Here is a 19,075-nt window from a genome sequence, read left to right on the forward strand (position 1 = left end):
TTTTTTAAACCCCTCTTTTCTCACCCCCCAAACAGTTACAGTTTCTCAGTTGTTCACACATGCTGCAATGGAAGGTGTGTGGCAGTACAAAGAAGGACATGAAAGTACCGTGTCATATAAAGCTTTACTGGAGAGATTCATCTGAACTTTGTTTGCTCTTGCGTAAACTTATATACTAAATACATAATTTAGAAAAAACTTCTCAACTTAATGATACTTCTTTACGCAACAGTGGAACGCCATGTGTTGAGGGAACTTAGAAATTGGTTAAAAGATGAAGTGCTAAAATACTATCATGTCGAAGTGAATTGCTGTTAGGGCTTGTACTGTGTTTTTAACCACATCCTTTCCTGTTGCTGATCTGCTGCATGTATATCCTGACTGTGTTCTCTTCTCTGTGTATTTGCTTTTAAATATCCTGAAATATATCTGAGAGAGAATTTGTAGAGAGAAGTATTTGGATTTCAGATGAGGAGACTTTGTAAATCACTCAGTTTTGGTACTGCACTCTCCTAAGTGATGGAAATCAACTGAAGCTCCACCAGTGATTTGCAGCGTTAGGCCAAGGATTTAAATGAAGAATTCATATTAGAAGCTTTTAAATTGTTGAAAAATAACTTAATCTGACAACCCATGCCTCACCTACTCAATTTGCCAAGTTTTGTTATCTTCTGGTACCTGGTTGCTCCATGTGAAGTTTGCTTTTGGTTTGATGTTACCAACAGTGAAAAAATTGAACTGGAACTGAATCCCGATCAGCCAGCTCACATGAAGATAACAAACTAGTGGTGCAAAATGTTAGGTGGGATGAAAACCTGTTGGCATAATCTCCAGCATTTCTTAAGGAAAAATGACACTTTAAAAAGATAACTTTCTGTAAATTAGAGCCTCGAGTATAAATGTTTAGATCCAGGCTCGTAGATTTCCAAATTGTGGGAAATTAAATTCTGATTTATGACCACTTTGTTTGGCACAGAGATGACCAACCAAACTATCAAGGAACAGCAGTTGAGTCTGCTGCAGGTTTAACTAAACTAACACCATTATCTAATACATTTATCTGATTACATGTGCAACAGTGTTCTTATTTCAAAACAAGGAAAAATTAACTTAGTCGCTCGTAAATTCATGAAGTTACATGGCTTTTGAGTGACTGTGGCATTCGTATGAGAAATACACTTTAGAAGGGCTTTGTCAGGTGGTGTGGGCAAACTTTAGTATTTTGTAATTGGCCATTGAAATATGTCTGAAGAGATACAGAGTCGTTAAAGTCTAAGGAGCAACTGAACAATGCTCTGGGGACAAGGAGTGAATGATAAGATCTCATGGAAACGGCAGATAAGCGTATAGGCTGGCTGAGTGCAGTGACACTAGCTGGCATTTGGTCTGATCTCAGGCATATGATGAGAAATGCCCTGGCATATTTACTTGTTTTAAGCAGTCCGGTAAATAAGTTGGTGGGGTTTTGGTTTATTTTTGTCTCGTGGTTAGTTTTTTTGTCTGGAAAACATCTCTGCGAGTAGCGTCTCAGAAAGTGAAGTGTGGGAAGCACAAGTGGTGTGGAATAGGAAACTGTCCCGTTATACACAATTGGGCCTCTTCCCCCCATTTTTAGCCAGCTTTGGCAGTGCTTCTGGGGGTGTCTGAGAAGTTTGAAACCAAAAGCTTTGTACTGAGAGCCCAGGACTCTTTAATTTACGAAGGATTGCAAATTTATTTATGTATCCCGACTCAGAAAAGTGGTGACTGACCTTTACTTTCCCCTGATTTCACCTTTAGAAACTACAGTGTAATTACTGCTTGCCTGTAAGTCAGGAGAGCCTTGCAAGGTGTGTTTCTGCCCCACAGAGCTTTCAGAATACAAAAATTAATGTGTTCTTAGAAATGCTTGCTCAACAGTTTGTTTGTTTTTTTTTTTTTTTTTAAGTCCTGGTCCTAAAGATGGCTTTCAGTGCTTGGCTGGAGATTTCTTCCTGCTGAAATTGTATCACTGAGGGAGGGTCTTTGGTAAATACGCCAGAATTTGATATGCCTTGCCATGATAGTGTTGATTGCTTGAAAGCACAGATGCAGGGGGTAGCAGGGTGAAAGAGTTGGTCTCCTGATGTGGATAGCTGTCTCATCACTCGTGTGTTATTTCATTTTTACTTTTTTTTTATCCAGCTTGCCTAATTGCTGGAACAGAAATAACAGGGGCACCTGAGCTTGCATTTAAACACCAGGTGTGATGCGGTGCTTTGCTGCAAGTCAGCATGTTTCTTGGAAGGTTTTGGAAGCCAGATTCTTGGGAAATTCATTACTAAAAATACAACACTTTTTTTCTGCAGCTAAGCAGGTTTTAAGTTTAATTCGGGGCAAAAATAGACAGGTGGACGTGTGAAGAAATCCAGATATACCTGTTGAGTGGAGATTGCTGAGTAAAAGTAAGGCTTTAGCTGTTTGAGGTGTGGGTGGGCTGTAGGAGTTCAGTCAGCCTCTAATTTCTGTTGTAATAGTTTGGATTTTCCCCAAGTGCTGTCTGGCAACTTTGGGTGGAGAAGATCCCAGCTGCTTAAAGTTACAGCCAATGTATTTTAGGCAGTGGATTCGTTTCAGTGGCTGTGTCACTAGAGAGATATGTGACATCTATCACTTTTCCTGCCTGCCAGGTCCCTGCTGGCTCTATGAGAGGAGGTGAAAATAGGGCTGTGTCTTTGCTTCATCCTTGTCAGAAATGAACTGCCCCCAGGAATGCCAGCCCTGAATAAAATGTAGTTTGCTCAGGAGTGCCAAATGTAGCCATGGTGCAAGAGTAGGGGAAGGGATCCTTGCCTGGGCTTAGGCAGATTGTGGTCATCAGGTAACCAGCTGTTGGGCTTTGCTGGTGATCCCTTTGCTTCCTGGTGACCTCTAAAGAAAGCAAGAATGTTTTTAAGAGAATTGGGGATTGCTTGGTTCCCAGTAGGGGTGCCTCGCTGTTCAATGAGTTAACTTTAATAGCAAGAGACAGCAGTGTTTGGTTTCCTCACTCTAGATTTTAAAACGAGGCACGCAGTTTTTCAAATTATTTTGCTATAAATGAGGGGTTTCCTTTTCCTGTGTCCTGTTCAAGTGCATACCCCAACCTAATCATGCATGAGGGACACGTTGATTTTTGCAGACTCGCAATACTGGCTGAAAACTCTGCATACAAAAATATTTGCTAATCTTCAAAGTGGAACTTGTGTGTTTCAAGCTTCTGTTTGCTGGCACCATGTTAATGAGCTTCTCTGCAGATTTTCTTTAGAGAACTTTTTTCAGATGTCTGTGTGTCACTTCCTGGTACGAAATTAGCACGTGGCGACACTGCATAGACTGCCTTCAGTGCTACACTTGCAGCTGTGGCATAATACCTACAAGCATAATCAAATATTTGCCCCATATACTTCCCAAATAAAACTTTCTGTAAGAAATCGTGGGGGTTTACACATGCAGGCACATAAGTGTTTTCACATTGGCTTGTTCTAATTCTTTTAAATGATAGTAAACCCTGCTTTTTTGTCAAAATATTTAGCAAACAGGAATGTGTGTTAGGAGTACAGCTGATAAAGCTATTTGTGTTGAAGGCCCATTATAAAAATGCACAATAATAGGTTTTTCCATTTCAATCGCAGCTGTCATGGTTTGTGGTGCTGTTGATCTGTCTTCTTTAATTTAGACCATGTGACAGGAACACAAGTGCCCGCTTCTTGTGGTTTACAGCAAGTGGCACGAATACCAGAAGGCTAGAGATGTGCATCTGTTTAAATTAAAATCTTATTTAGAGGTGCATTTTTCTACCATTTTTCTAGGCAATTTAGAAACCCTGCCAACCTTAGTGACATCGTTGTACTTGATGATAGAAGAAGAAGTTGGATGATAGGAGTGTCAGAGTGGTCCAAGACTGGTGTATTTCTGGTTACCATAAAGTGCTGCAGGAGACTGGGCATGCCTGTTCCTTCTGGTGTCTCAGAACCCTTGGGCCAGAATTGTGGGCCTTCCCCCTTGCTCATTAAAATGACTTGTCAGAAGTGGTAGGAATGGGATTGTCATTTTAAATTTTAAAGTTTAAATGATTTTCTTGTTGTTTCTTTTATTAATTGGTGATGTAAGGGGTTGCATCTTCATGCATTTGTGCTGCTGGCCCCACGTGTGGTGAACTTGTCACTTACCTTTCTATCCTGACCATTACTTTCCTCTCTTCTTCTGTGAGAGTCATGAATGTGTACAGACTGGAGGACTTCTTTAAAATGTTTGGATATATAGTGTGGTTTGAGACTTTTTGTATTTGGCCTGGGTGGTTTTTAACTGGTTTGTGGAGTACCTCCTGTAGTCACACCTCAGCCGTGCTGTCTCAGTCTTATTTAGATAACTGTTTTGATCTGAGGAGTAGGTGGTTTTCAAAAAAAAGAGAAATTTAGTTTTCAGTATATTTGTAAGGGAAAGACCAAACATCAAAGGACTGAAAAGGCATCTGAGGTTCTGTTCAGGCTTTTTCAATACATCCAGACAGGAATTTGTTTGGGTTACTGGGTTAGTGTTGCAAAATAATCTTTTTCATTTTCAGTGTGATTGTTGGAAAGAGTTTCTTTGTATAAAATTCTTCATAAACAAGTTTCACCACCCAGGCAGGTGCTATGATGTGCAGAGTGTGCTACCAACAGCTCTGTTTTCTTTAGGATAGACATGTCTTTAGGCCCAGAATTTGCTTCTTACTGTGTAATTTTACTTGGTTGCTTTTTTTCCCTTGAGGATTGTGCTTCCCGTTCCTGCATTGCTCTGCTGCAGATCAGGCTGTTCCAGTTGCAGTGTTTGGAGTACCTCGATCTAGCTAGCTTTTTAGCCTTTTTCTTTCACTTCTCCTGAGATGACTTAGAGTATGTGGCTGTGGGTTTTCAGGGAGCTCGCTCCTCCCCTGAGTACGGCTCGCCTCAGGATGTTGCCCCATTCCCCCTTGGAAAGGCCTGCCTGCCCTGGGCTGCTCTGCTCCCTCTGCAGGAAGGCAGCAGGTGGGGCTGCTGCTGGGTGGGTGGCTTGCTGGCTCCCCTGGCTCCTCCATCTCACCCCTTCCACATCTCACTCCGGGCGAGTGTCCTGGGAAGAGGCATCATCAGCGGGAGGGATCCAGCTGACCTCAGTGGATTCATTCAAGGCAGGAAGTCTGATGCAGAGAATGTTTGAAAAATGCAACAAATATATTCTTTCTGAATAAACATGTGCGTCAAACCTTTGGAAAGAACGAATATATATGTTTTGGAGGGTGAGAGGGGAATCTTCCCAGTCCTTCCAAGAACAACTTTCTGTTGTTGGAAGTTGGAAGTTCTTGTCTGTGGAACAAAAGCAGCTGTAGTCAGTACATGAAGAAGAGATGAGATGTTGCTTGTTGGGAAGGAATTGTTTAGTTTTCCCTGTGGAACACAGTAAGTCCTGTGGTAGTTTAAAGTGTAGGCTGTGCTGGCCTTTCGTATCTTGTGCAGAGGGTGCTCTCTGAAGTGAGCTGAGGTGATGTGTGAAGCTGTTACACAATATCTCCAGGAAACAAAACCGTTGGGTGTTTTGAGCTACATTCTCTTTTCAGGGAAGCTTTTAACTTTGTGGTGAAGAGGTGGCAGGAGTGCCGGAGTGACACTGTGTGCTGCGGCTTGGCTGCAGGTTAAGAGGGCCCTGAGGTCAGTGGCATTAAGGGCTCTTGGGGCAATCAATTACCCTAAACGAAGATGATGGGATAAAAGCTCTGGAATCGCTTCTGAGGGCGTGGTCCCGCCAGTGCTTATGTTCTTGTAACACTATCTCCTCTGTGCAAAGATCTGCAGGTTTTGTCTGGGAAGGAGGAATTGTTCTGTGTATTAACCTCATCCAAGTCCTGCAGTTCCACTGCCTACAGCTGTTAAAGACTTAACATCTTCCTTGCTGTGGCCGGTGGGTGTATTTTGTGGATTTTTGACCCATTTTGTGCCGTTCTAGAAAGTGTTGCAGTGCTCTTCTGTAAAAGCAAAGCTTTCGTTTCTGGCTGTAGGCTTGGGACGCTGCCAGAACGTGGCATGGCAGCGTGCTGCCTACATGAGCTTTCACATGGAAACTGAGGAACTGGGAACTGCAGGCTGAACCTCCTGTTTGGCCAGTTTCTCTTTATTGAATGTTTCTTCTCTTTTGGCTTCACAGTTTGTTGTCATGACCTTGCCTCAAAAGGGCAAATGTGTCCAGCTTCCTTCAGGGTCCAGCGTCTGCTCAGAGTACTGAAGGCAAGGTGCTGTCTGAGCTCAAGCCCAGGTGGCATTTATGCTTCTCCCAACTCGCAGTGTTGCTGAGGACCCATACTGTCAAACTGTTGTGGGTATGGCTTCTGCACTGCTGTATCTGAGCATCAGTAAAACACAATACTTATTACAGATTTTACTTTAAAAGCTTGTTGCAGTTTTCTCTTTTTGTTCTTTCATAATTTATTACAGTACCAGTCAGTATACTAAATGCTTTGCTCCTGTGAGGGCTGTGTAGTGTCTTGCTAGTTTATGCCAGTGGCAGTATTGGTCTTTTGTACTTCACATTGCCTGAGTCCTAGTACATTAATACTGTGTCTGAGGCAGCTTTCCCTCATCGCCAGAATATCTGTATTTTTTCATACTTACAGCGCTGCTTTCGCTCAAAAGGTGCTCTGGAGTGGTTGTGCATTTAAAAAAAAAAAAAAAAACCAAACTCTTTGACATACTTATGTAAATGTTGGCAGATATATTTTAAAAGTAAATATTGGATCAGTTCCTTTTTTATTTCCTTGTCAACGCCCGAATTTGATATTTGGCCCTGGAAGAGCTGTGAATGGCTTAATTAACAGCCAGAGCAGAGCTCTGGGAGGCAGGTGTTTGGATTGTGTAGGAGTCTGCTGATAAGAGCCATTATTAGAGGGGAAACACAAAGCTTTGATCTATGCTATGGGCAGATAAAGATTTTCAGGTTCTTTTTTTGTAACATGTTAGGGTGTACATAGAGTATCTGAAGGTATATACTCACGTTAAAATATTTGCAGCTTTTCCCCTGTGTCCTATTTTTTATTTTAGAAACAAAATTGCTCCAGGTAGAATTTTATTTTATTTCCTTTAAAATCGAACAAAAGCACAGCGTGCATATGAGAGATCTAGTTAGATGATATGGGTGTAAGAAGTGCAGTATTCTTTTTTTCCTTCATTTTGTAATACATTTGTTTTTTGCAGTTTTCACAGTGATCATTGATCAAGTGTTAATACCCTCCTCTTGTCATAAAACTCTAAAGCCAAGGAAAGCATGGTAATATTTCCCAGGCTTCCTTTATTTGAATAAGGAAAACCCCTTATTATCAGAGACTGTGCATGCTGGATCAAAGCAAAGTAGATATGATCTTTTTTAGAGGACATATGGCTAAGGAGGAAAGCTACCCTGAAGTGGTATGTGAATTAAAGTAGTGTGTTTTGTAACATGGAGCAATATTTCCAATTAATACGTAGATGCAAAGGTAATGAACTTATTCTATCGTTAATTAATGTTTATATATACCCTGTAATTTATGTCGGTTTTCCTATTGGTGCGTTATTGAGATGTTAAGTCTTAACACCAGGTAAACTAGTAATATTTGATTTTTTCTTTCCTCTTCAATAGAGATCCTCGACCGACCAACCAACGCGTCAACAAGCACGTAAATAATGACACCTATCTTCGGGTTCAAAACCTGACTATCTTAGTCAGAAACATTAAGACTTACTATCAGGTGAGATTTCTGCTCTCTGCTTATTGATCTGTGGGGATTGCTGTACTGTTTTAACTAGTGCAGTGGCTGAGGGCTCAAAAGAAGCTTACTGTAGGAAATGGAGAGGAAACTGTGTAAAAGTACCTCAGCCATACTTATGAAAATGGCAATAGAGTTATCTTCTCTATCTATTCCTCCTGGCCAGAGGCTGTTTCCCTGCTTTCTCTTTTTTGAGGAACAATTTGTGCTCAAAGACTGTGATAGAGGTTTGAGGTGCATGTAGTAAAAAGGCTCTTCTGTGGGTTGTGTACGTGAAGAGGTTTGGTGAAATTGAAATAGTGTTTCTAGATATAAAACTTGTTTAAAATAAGTAACCTTCTTTTAAAGGGACTGCTAGAAAATAAAATGCTGATGAAGAAATGGTTTTTAATGCTAGAATATAAACCTTAAATTGATAGGAAAAATAAATCCGCTTAGCTTCAAGGTAGGCTTCTTACACTCTGTACCTGTTCTGGTGTTAAAGCAGTTTGTTTAGAACTCCTCTGCGAAGTGAGTGCAGACTCTCAAATAGTGCACTTGTTAGGTGACATCCTTGAACTGACTGTCAGTGTTCCTCTACTGTAACAGTGCTGCTCTGAAACCATGGTGGTGACAGCTGAGCATTTTTTTAGGCTTACATGCATGTTGGCTGCTGCTGGAAAGCTGTAGCAGTGAATTCACTTACTCTAAATAGAATTTCTGTATACACACAGTTGGGTATATTTAGACTCCTTAGCAAGGAGGTAGCTGTTCTGCTGTTTCCTTCCACACATCTTTTGCCAGATTTGAGTGCTGTACAGTATAAACCAGGCTGTAAACTCTGAGAACTGTTAAAATACTTCTCTGCATATGTGTCTCAACCATAAAATGAACAAGCCAGCTATAGTCTAGGAGTGGATGTCAGTGTGCTCAGAAAACTTTGTTTTCTGTATGAATAGAAGAACCTGTGTATTCGTTTTGTCTTCAAAATACAGAAGAGATGTAGTGTAGTGCCTTCTGATGCTGTTCTCTTCCTGAGCTTGCCTACCACTGTTGTGTGTTACTGCCATAACTCTGTTCCTGGACTTGCTTAGGGAAGCCTGAAAGAGGGACTTGTGGAAAGTGACAAATTCTGATGGGGTGTATGACTCATCTGTGTGAGTTTCAGCAGCCTGCTAGAAAAATAAAGTGTGTAACTCAGGTTTGAGATGCTGTAGGAGGGTATCATGCATTTCTGAAGACAGCTGACCTGTGTGTCTGTTGTGAAGAACTGTAGATGCAGATGCAGTGTGATGTCATTCCTGAAACTTGTGATTTCTAAGGGGAAATTCCATTTGATCATAACTCAAGGACGAAGTTGGGGGTTGGGGGTGTGTTTTTTTGTTTTGGTTTTTTTTTTTTTTTTTTTTTTTCCTTGTTGTTGTTGTTGTTTGTTTCTCTGTTACTTAGTAAATAGTCTATATGAAGTCTACAAGAAAGAAGGATAAGACTAGTCTTTTTCCCTTTCTTCTCAGCCGCACAAGATTTACAGTCTCAAGAGTCTGGTCCTTCAGGAGTTGAAACTCTTTTTCCTTCATGTGCTTCTTTTGTCTTGAAACTGATACTTTGACCTCTTCAGAGTACCTGAAGAGAGATCAGAGTCAGGAAAAAAGAAAAGGGACTCAGAGTTGTGTTATGTTGCTTGTTGATCTGGCTGTTGAGCTGTGTAGTCATAATCCCATAAAGCCAGCAACAGCTAAAATAACTTAAGACACAGAGTTTTCAATGGGAAACACTAGTTGAGGCTTTCAGTAGCAGGCTTAACAGTGATGTTCCTATTGAGTCCATAAAATTGTCTACCGAATCCTGTCTGAGGACTATATATACTGTATGTAAACAAAGCAGTCATGAGAGTTTATCTTTCTTTGCATTTAGTCCTGAAAATGTAGTTACAACAAAGTTTAAAATTATTTAATTTTTTTTTTATTGATAAGACTATATAAGAAACTTATTTGTCCTTGCCACAGTCATATCTCCATCCGTATTGTAGAATCCAAGGTCGTGATGCTAATCTGAGGTTGCCTTTCATGTGGTGGTGTGCAGCCTTCAACTCTCCATAGTCTGGGGGGAGTTAAGGCCATCTATGCTGTAACCAAGCCCTGTGTGTGATTGGTGCCAAGTATAACATTACATCTGTACTTGTGTCTCTGTTAGATGTTTGGAAGGTTTCTTGTTAAGGATATGATTTAAGTAGCTTTTACTGGCGTTTTTTTCAACAGGCAACCAAATGGGTGCTTTGGAATATTAAATATTCAAAATAATTAAATATTGTTAGGCTACTTCTGCATATTAGAGATGTTTCTAAATAGGCTGAAGTTGTGGACATTGTTTGATGAAGTAGTATTAATATGTTAGCCTAGGTTAAAATGAGGATACTGTCTTACTGACTGAAAACGTGGTTGCAGACTGGAAGTGGGAGGGAAAAGTTCCTGACAATCAATAGGAACACAAATATTCTGCTTCCTCAAGAGAAACAAAGCTCTAAAAATACAGTGTTCGCCTGACATTTTACATTCTTTTTTTGCTTAATGGACCCAAGTCAGGTTTGCAGCATAATTACTCAATTTGGTAGACCAGGTAACCTAGAATGAGAAAAATGTCACTTCATTCTTTATTGAAGGACATTGATAAGTATGAAAGAATACTTCTCTGTACTGGGCAAGAGCAATCAAGAATGTGACATAAATTCATGGTACTGTAAACTATATCTGAGGAAGGTGACATAAGTGCCTACTAAAATTAACACTGATATTCAGAAGGTAGTTGACATTTCAGATCATGTCATTGTCTAGTCTGTCTGTATCTAATGTCAGATTTCTCATATATCTTTGTAGCTGTTAAAGCAAAATTCTCATTAATACAGATAATGTTACTTCAAAAAACAAGGACAGGTCTGATCTAGAAGCATGAATCCAGGTGTTACAGTGTTGGAACTTTCCTCATCTCATAAGCTGAGGGTCTGTGCTGGAAATGGCTATGAACAAACCATGTTACTGGTGGAATTTGGCTTTGATTTGAGCTATAAAGATCAACTCCTATCTGTGCTTTAGCAGGCATAACTTTGGAGGGGTAAATGCAATGAAGGAGCTGTTTTTCAGTTTGAATAACCTTCTTTTTCAGAAATTTGCTAACTGTGTTTATTAGCAATTTTCTGAAGAGTTGCCATCTTGCAACTTTGGGCTGCATAAAACTGGATTGCTGATGGCTGCTAAGAAAAACTGTCAAGACTCTTAAAATGGGGGACAATACTGGTTGCTGCAGGCTTTGGTGTTTTTTAAATTTGTTTATTGGCTATGTAATATTTGTTACTAATGGTAGCATGCAACATCTCTGCATTCGCTGCTCTCAGCAGCTGTATCTTTGCCGGTCTTCTATTGACTTGAGAGGCACCTCCTTTGAAACTGAGCAAATGACTCATTTTGCTGTGGGATTTCATGAGAATTTCATATGTCGTTAATTGCATTTAATAACTGTCACACTACTGCTTCACTGAAGAAACAGCTGGTCATAAAACTTCTGGAATTGGTGCCATATCTTGGAAAAGGGCTGAGTACAGCAGAATGTTTTCATTACTCATAGTGTGAGTTTTATGTGGCTCTTCTTGCTCTGACTGAATTCTGACACTTGACTGTCTTTAAACTGGAATTCAAAATGGTTTTGGAGGGAATAGGACAGAAAGTTATGGGTTACTGTCCGTTACTGCAGTGAGGATGTTGATTGAAGGGTTCTGTAGAGAACTGAGTGTGTTGGAGAAGAGATGCTCATCCACTTCTCACTGATGCAGGCGCTGTGTGTCCTGGTGAAAGGGTGAAGTCTTTACCACATGCTGCAGCTCACCAGTGCATCTGGAACAGCCTGGCTTCCAGCTGTCATCTGATGCCTTGTGTTGATGACATAGTTTGGTCCTTAAGCTGACACTGCCTAGCCCAATGCAGCAAAGGTGAAATTATCTTACTATTCCTGAGCTCTACCTTCACTTTGAAATGCTCTATTGTGAGCTCTGCTGAGGCTTTTCTACTGCTCAGGTTAAATGGGCTTGAAAAGAGTTTAGGTGTGAGTAGTGAGAGGCTGAAGGATGTTTGGCTTTACTAAAAAAGCACTCTTGACAGTGAGCAGTTATGGCCTTGATTCCCTGTGGCTTTGTGCTTCTTTTCTAAATGGTGATTAATCCCAGCAGTGGCAGCTGTCTTCATGGTGGTGTTTCAGTGTCCCTGCTTCTGAAAGAGAAGAGAGAATGTTTAGAAAAACCCAAAATCAAACTCCTTGAGCTGCAACAACCTGTGGAAGGGTTGACTGATTAAATCCTGTAGGTGCTGCTACTTGAAGTTTCCACATAAGAGCGACTGTCTGGTATCTGCAACACTGGGTAACATGCTCACAACCTATGGAATTTTGGAAGAAGCCTAAGCCAGGCTGATAGGGGAAGCTTGAAGTGGCTTTGTTGTGCTTACTCTGTCGGTGGGTCAATCTTTGAGTTTGAATTTTTTTTTTCTAAGGAACAAAAAAACCCAACTAACCAAACAAAAAAAAACACAAAAAACCCCCAAAACAAAACAAACCCACTTTGATAGAAGTTTATAAAAAGAAGAGTTTTGTAAAAGGGCCTGTTTTGATGTCAGGTAGCTTCCCAACCTTCAAAAAATGCCAGTAATCACTCCCAACAGGATATACTGCACTCTCAAGCAAAAAACCCTACCATTTACATGATAAACTTCACACTGACAGAGAGAATGTCATCCCTTGGCTGCTTCTTGGATGGGTATTATGGTCACATCTGGAGTATGTGGATGAGAAATGCTGTTGGAAGAAACACTGCAATGTGGTCATGGCTGTATTTTTGTTGCTTCTATTCCCTACAGTTGTGGCCAGTAAATACCTAGCAGATTACTTTATATTTCTAAAAAGGTTGGAAATATCTTTCAATTAAAAAAAAATTGTACTGAGACAAAGTTCTGAAACCAAGTTCTGTGACTGTGTGGCATGTGCAACTTCAGCAAGAAACTCAGAATAAGCCCTAGTGTTCTTATTAAAGTGACATTGGTGGGAGGGTAAAGATGAAACAACTGAATTTTCACAGGCTGCATCACCACAAATCCTATTCTTCCCATCTAAATCCCTTTTCTTGCTCACTTCATGGTGAGCAAGGATACCTTACTTTCTAAGGCACGTTTCTTCAGACCTGTGTCCCCTTGGCTGCTCTATAGTTGTGTAAAACAAGTACAAGCAGCTGAGTTTTTATCAGATGTGTTAAGGGATGTTAACTATCTGTGAGTTTGGTTGTTGTGAGTGATTTGGTGTTGGTGCTGAGGCTGTTTCTAACCTCTGGAAAAGAGAACTTTGTTTTCAGGCTGGGGCAAATACTGGTTCTCCCTGTGGGTCAGCAAAGGTCTTGGCAAAACCAGTAGTTTCCAGATCAGTAAACAACTCCCACTTCAGTAGCTGAAGCATTTAGTCATGTTTAGAGCTCTTGACTGGACTGCAAAGAGGAATTCAGACTTGGAGCTCCAGATTTGGGTACAATTTATGGACCGGCAACTGTACTGAGGTTATAAATAAAGTTCTGGAAGGAGCAATGTCCTCTTGTATGAGCTGGAATCTTTCCCTACTAGGCAGGCTAGTTCTAGTGGTCTAGTAATCCAATCTTTAACAGAGTAAACACCAAAATGCTAGAAATGCACAGAAATGCACACACCCACGGACCAAAAAGCATTCCTCTGTTCTGAGGGGGAAAGTTTGTACCCACAGTGGCCTACTGAATTAGGTAAAACTAATAGTTTTTTTGCTAACTGTGTCAATTTGGTGTCTTAAACTGTAGTATGCCTGAGTGACTCACTGCTTTCATTCGATTCCTTTTCCCTAGAGATCTTAATTTTGGCTCAGGGGTAAGCTTTTGTTATCTTGAGCTTTCAGTTTCAAGATTATTAACTGAGAATGTCAGCTTTCTCAAGAGCAAGATATCAGAAACTTCAACAGATAATCTCTCTCTGATTCAAATACTTAGCTGATCTCAAGCACTAAAGTGCAGTTCTCTCCCTTTTTTGTGCAGTTGAGTGGGCTGTGTACATACAGTCTCCCAGATTATTTCTGCATTGGAAATTGTATTGTTGCACCTACCAAAGGTAGTGTGCATGTTCTTGTGGCCGTAAGTTACAGCTGCACAAAGGAAAAACAATGAGCAGCCACCGAGCTTCTGTCTTTTCCACAAGTCTACAATAAATAAGCTAGTATGACAAGTAAGTTGGGAGTAAGGTACTGTTGTGGAGATGCTCTGTGTAAGGCAGTGGGCCTTCAGGACTGGGGAGATTCTGCCACTGGCACAACCTGGAGTAGGACCTTATTAGCTGTGTATTTGTTTCCGCTTCTATTCTCATTTGACTTCCAGTTAGTTTAAACTTGCTACAGGCACAGACTGTCTATATGTATTTATGCAGTAGTTAGCTTAACAAGGCTTTCTTGGTTCTGCAGTGATAAAAATGTTTTGAGTTAGGCTCTGTGTTCTGCAGTTAGCATGATCATGAAACATGTAAGACTCGTATTGTGAAGGTATTCACAGAGGTGGGTGCAGGTCAAGGGAATGACTGACCTTGGTGCAGACATTCTGGGAAGTGTAGAACCGCTGATGTTAGTCTTTGATTTAGCTCTTCACCTGGAAATAGTGGTACCACTCTGCTGCAGTGGAACAATCACAAAAATACTGACCGTTTGTATAGGTCCTGCTATCAAGTATTTCAGTGAGGGAGACTGAGGCAGGTGACTCATCACTAACAGCCAGACTGTCTGATGCTTTGTCAGTGAAAATGCTCTTGATCATTTCCAGAAGAACTAGACAAACATTTCTGCCTGAGAGTTGAAATAAGTTTCTGCAGACATCAGTTTTAAATGTTCCCAGGTTGGTGAGAACTACCATTCCAGATGATGAGTAGCGTGCTGTCGGACACCTGATTGAGATTACTGGCTGTGATACTGGGATGTATTTTGGCTGATATATTGGATTCTGTCTGGAAGTTTGAGAGAAGTGATCTTAGAGACATGTTTTTTTTCCCTCGAGGCTCTATGTGCATTTTAATGCAGAATGAAATAGTGACCTGAAACAGATGGAAGAGAATGGGTTGAGTTTTAAGCTACTTTTAATTTCCTGGAGCTAGAATATAGCAAAGGGCAGTACTAGTAGGCTGACAAGTCTGTATTCTTGTCTTTGTTTTGCTTAATAACCTAGAGGGGTGTGAAATCTTTGTGCAGACAAATAAAGAAACTGAGCCAAGAAAAGAGAGAAGCAGTGTCCTAAAATACGGAGGCAAATGGAAGTGACCTGTAAAAATTTTACAGTATGAAATAGCGGTTTGGTTCCCACACAGCAGCATTTACTTAACCTCTGACATGTTAATTGAAAGCAATTCTTGTGACGTCTGAATTGTAGGACACATCCACAGTATCCTTTATATGGCTTAAAAAAGAGTAATGTGAGAGTGTGTGACTTTCCTTAATGAAAGCCAAGGCCTAATGTTAATCTCCTAGACTATTGCTGTGATTACCAGTGCTAAAGCCACAGAGTATTTCAGTCCTCTACTACTTGTATTTTTGGTTATTAGGTTTAAGATGTAAGTTACTGTTCAGACAGGCTCATCAGACAGCACCATGTTCTTGCTGCCTGAATTTCGGGCACATGTCCTATTTTTGTCAACCGAAGCTTTGCGAAGGAGGGAATTAAGTTTTGTAGAACCTACCAATTTTGGGTAAGTTAGAAAACAGCCTGCATGCCACTTGTAGCTGAAAATAGCTTTGAGGTTTACTTTTTGCTAAAAGATAATAAAAAAAAGAAAGTTAAAGATTGCTTTATTGCTCATGTTTCTGTAATGTATTCCATGTCATTTAGTACTTTTCATGAAAAGTCTTTAAAGAGAAAAGAAGATGAATTCCACAAATGCATAAAGTGTGATTGTCACATAATCCCCCAAATTGCATACGAGTTCCCAAAGCAAGTAACTTATGCTTTTTAATGGCAGGTAGTAAATGAAAGTTATTTATGTTCTTCTTTTATTGGCATGTTCTATCTCTGAAGGTGTTATTTAACTTGTGAAGACTATTATTGAGGTTATTGTTGCATACTGTATTGTGACACATGGGGTTCAGTCCACAGTCTTGCTTTTACACAACTCTGGCTCTGGATTAAGGTTTGGTGTCAAGGCTTGTTCCTGTCAGTTCCAGTGACATCTGTGACCCTGTGGTGCAGAGAGTGAGTGTCTCTTTGTGCATGCCTGGAACTCAGCTGGCCTTGGCTTTCCACTCTGACAGCATCCTAGTTAGCTTTTGTTACAAAGCTCTGTAATGAACTCTCACCCTTTTGTACGCTGCTTTTTTTTTTTAGTGACTTGTTAGACCTGTAGGCAGTTCTTCCACTGTGTGTTTTCATCTGAGACAGGTATTTGAGAAGTCTTTTCAAGTGGTGCTTCTCTGTCATTTGGAAGGAGTAAAGTATCAGTTTCAGGAATCTGTGGGAGTTCTCAGACAGTGCACTGAATCTAATGCAGAGTTGTATTTAATTCTGAAAACTGTGGTTTGCATTGTAAAGGTCTGCTTGAGCTTACGTTGACCTCCAGTACTTTTGGCAAATGTGAGTGCACTTGGGCCAAGAAATGGGCATGAAGGTTGTGGAGATGCCTATGCTGTTAAGAATGATGGGATTTATCCTGCTGAGCAGGCCTCTGGACCTGAGAAAGTAACAGACCTGGGGACAGGAGGGAGCTTTAGTGTGCTAGTTTCTTTGCTGAAGATAATTTGCAGAAAAGGGTGTATTTCCTACTTTATATGATGTATAGACTTTGCACCAGCACAAATTAAGGCACCTGCTCATGAATGCTTAGAAATTTCAATGCTATCATTTGCTCAGGCATGCATCTCTCATCTGCACACATGTTGGTTTATAAAGGGAAGGATTTATGAAATGAACAAATAAGACAACAATTTAAAGTGTGTGCATGTTGTACTTAAAGTAAGCAGAATGCCTTTTTTTAAATAGCTGTTTAGATGGGCTGTTGGAATATAAGCTGTGTGTGAGTTGGTGCCTCTCCTGTTTCCCATTATGATTAAGAGATAGAGTTGAAGGAAAGTTAAGTGTTAAAATTCCGCTGGGTCCTCATATGGCCAGTAAAAGTGCCTAAATAAAAATCTGCTCAGCAGACAGAAGTGGCCCCTGTGGAGCTGTCACTGTCTGTTCTTTCATAATTAGCATTATTAAAATCTCTAGATGTTTATTTAATTTGCTTTTTAGACATAGTTAGTGTGTCTTAGGTGATCAAGATAACAGTGATAGACATTTGCTCCTTTGGGAGGTGTTGGGAAAGGCTTGTCTTTGCACAAAAGAAAAATACTGTGTGAATTCCACTTCATCATTTTCACAGGACAGGAAGGTATTTATTTAGTGGGATAGTAATATTTTAAAACTACAATAGGCAATCTTCTTTCTCTAGAAAAGTCACTTTTATTTACCTTATATTAAAGAACTGGCTTCAAAAACATCATAAGTTGTTTGCTGTAAGGTTGAGAAGCAAAAGAAGTTCCCTATAAGTTCCTTGTGAAACCTTAAAATTCCTGGGTGTTTTGGTTTTATCTTCTTATTTTTAATGGTGATTCTATCTGTAATATGTCTGCTGAAAAGATATTTGTAAGGGAGTGCAGTGTCAAATTTGTATCACAGAAAGACCTGTTAGGTGTGCAGTGTGTGTTAAAAGAGGGGAGGGTGGTACTGAGGTTAATGTCTGGTTTATTTTGGAGCAACTGTGTTACAGTAAAACTAAGCAAGCAGAGTCCCAGGGGAGGCATGAGCATTTGCTGCTAGAAACTGGAAGGAGGTAAATTTCTTTTTAAATTTTGATATTTAATGTAGAATTGCTATATATGTCAAAAGGCTCATTTGTTTCAAAGAAACACTATCAGTCCCATAGTTACCCTAAAAGTAAAGCATGCTTCACTTAAAAAAACAACCAAGCGAACAAAAAAACCCCATGCAAATTGACAAAAAACCCAGAAAAAGCTGCACTTACCAAAACAACCCTACAAGCAAACCCCTTCTAATTTGACTAGTTACCTGTTTGAGTTATTTGGAGTCTCTCAAGACTGTGTAGTTACTTCAAAACAAAGCAACAATTTAAGTACAAGGAGTTGTCCTTTTAGTGTAATAAATGTCTCAAGGTCACTTCTTCAATCTTAATATTTTTAAAAAGTGAAATAAAACCCCCAATAATTAAACCAAAAAAGACCCACTCTGGGTGTTCTGTGTTTTCCTGAATATGCAAAAGCTGTTTGTCAGGATCGAAGGCTTTGTCTTTGTTTTCAGGATTTGTGGCAAGTGCTTATCTGAACAGCATGTGGATGTATCTTTACAGTTTTACATGCAGGAGGAATGATTCTGTAGTAAAGGACCACAAAAGCTGCCATTATTAGAAGCCTTGCTTACACTTCAGTGCTCTGGCACTTAATGTAGCTCCCAGCTTCCAGTCATGCAGAAGAAACTAAAGTAGAGAGCTCTAATTCTCAAACTTGGTTGAGCTGTCTCGCATTTCTTCCAGTATGCATTTCCTTTGTAGCCTGAGCCAAAATGTTGATTGGAAAGGTGATTTTGATCTCCCTTTTTTCACCGAGCCCATTCTCTTTATAAATTGCTGGGTCCATATTTGGTGCAATCAAGGGATTCAGATTTCAAATAACTTGTTATTGCTTGAAGACTTGTCTCCCTAAGATGCGGTTTGGCCTTTTCTTTCCTAAAATATCTCAATTAACTTGCGATTGTGCTTTCTTTGTATGGCATAGGACTTGATTTTAAGTGGCACTGACGTTCTCAGACTGACTTGATACAACTAGAGATGCTGAGCATCTTGCATGGCAGAGTCTTTAGCAGTTTTGCTTTGATACCCTTGGATATTGTGAGACCAGCACTTGTCTGCCAGATAGTGATTTGTTTTGGCTCTTTTCCTTGGCAGCATATTGCAGCTTTTACCAGTGTCAAGGTATTTATCACAGTTTATCAGTACTTAGAGGTTTTGCAGTGTTTATGGCAACTGCTTGAATATCTGCAGAAGATACACTGGCTTGCTTTCCCAGTCTTGAGCTTAGCAGCACACCTTGTTTTGGAGGCTTTGAGCACTCTGCCAAACCTGCTGGAAGAGAGACACACATACTCAGATGAGAGAGCTGAGTTGGCATGTCAGAGTAAAAGGCAGTTGTTTTTTATAACATACGGAACTGCTGTTCTCTTTAGCACACAGACTTTGCAGTCAGGCTTGGACTGTCACCCCTTTACAAAGGACAGAT

The 19,075-nt window shown here is 40.2% G+C and overlaps 1 protein-coding gene across 4 annotated transcripts in view; it reads left to right on the forward strand.

Moving 5' to 3' along the window:
* CCDC88C (coiled-coil domain containing 88C) overlaps positions 1-19,075 on the forward strand; it is a 100,894-nt gene that overhangs the window by 1,502 nt on the left and 80,317 nt on the right. For all 4 annotated transcript variants that reach the window (XM_027885317.1, XM_027885314.1, XM_027885315.1 and 1 more), the window contains exon 3: positions 7,624-7,732. In XM_027885317.1, the coding sequence (XP_027741118.1) occupies positions 7,624-7,732 (109 nt within the window). The remainder of the gene's footprint in view (positions 1-7,623; positions 7,733-19,075) is intronic.

The sequence above is a fragment of the Empidonax traillii genome, unplaced genomic scaffold (genome assembly GCF_003031625.1).
Source record: "Empidonax traillii isolate 1590-97213 ecotype Southwest subspecies unplaced genomic scaffold, ASM303162v1 scaffold164:size861626, whole genome shotgun sequence".
NCBI lineage: Eukaryota > Metazoa > Chordata > Aves > Passeriformes > Tyrannidae > Empidonax > Empidonax traillii.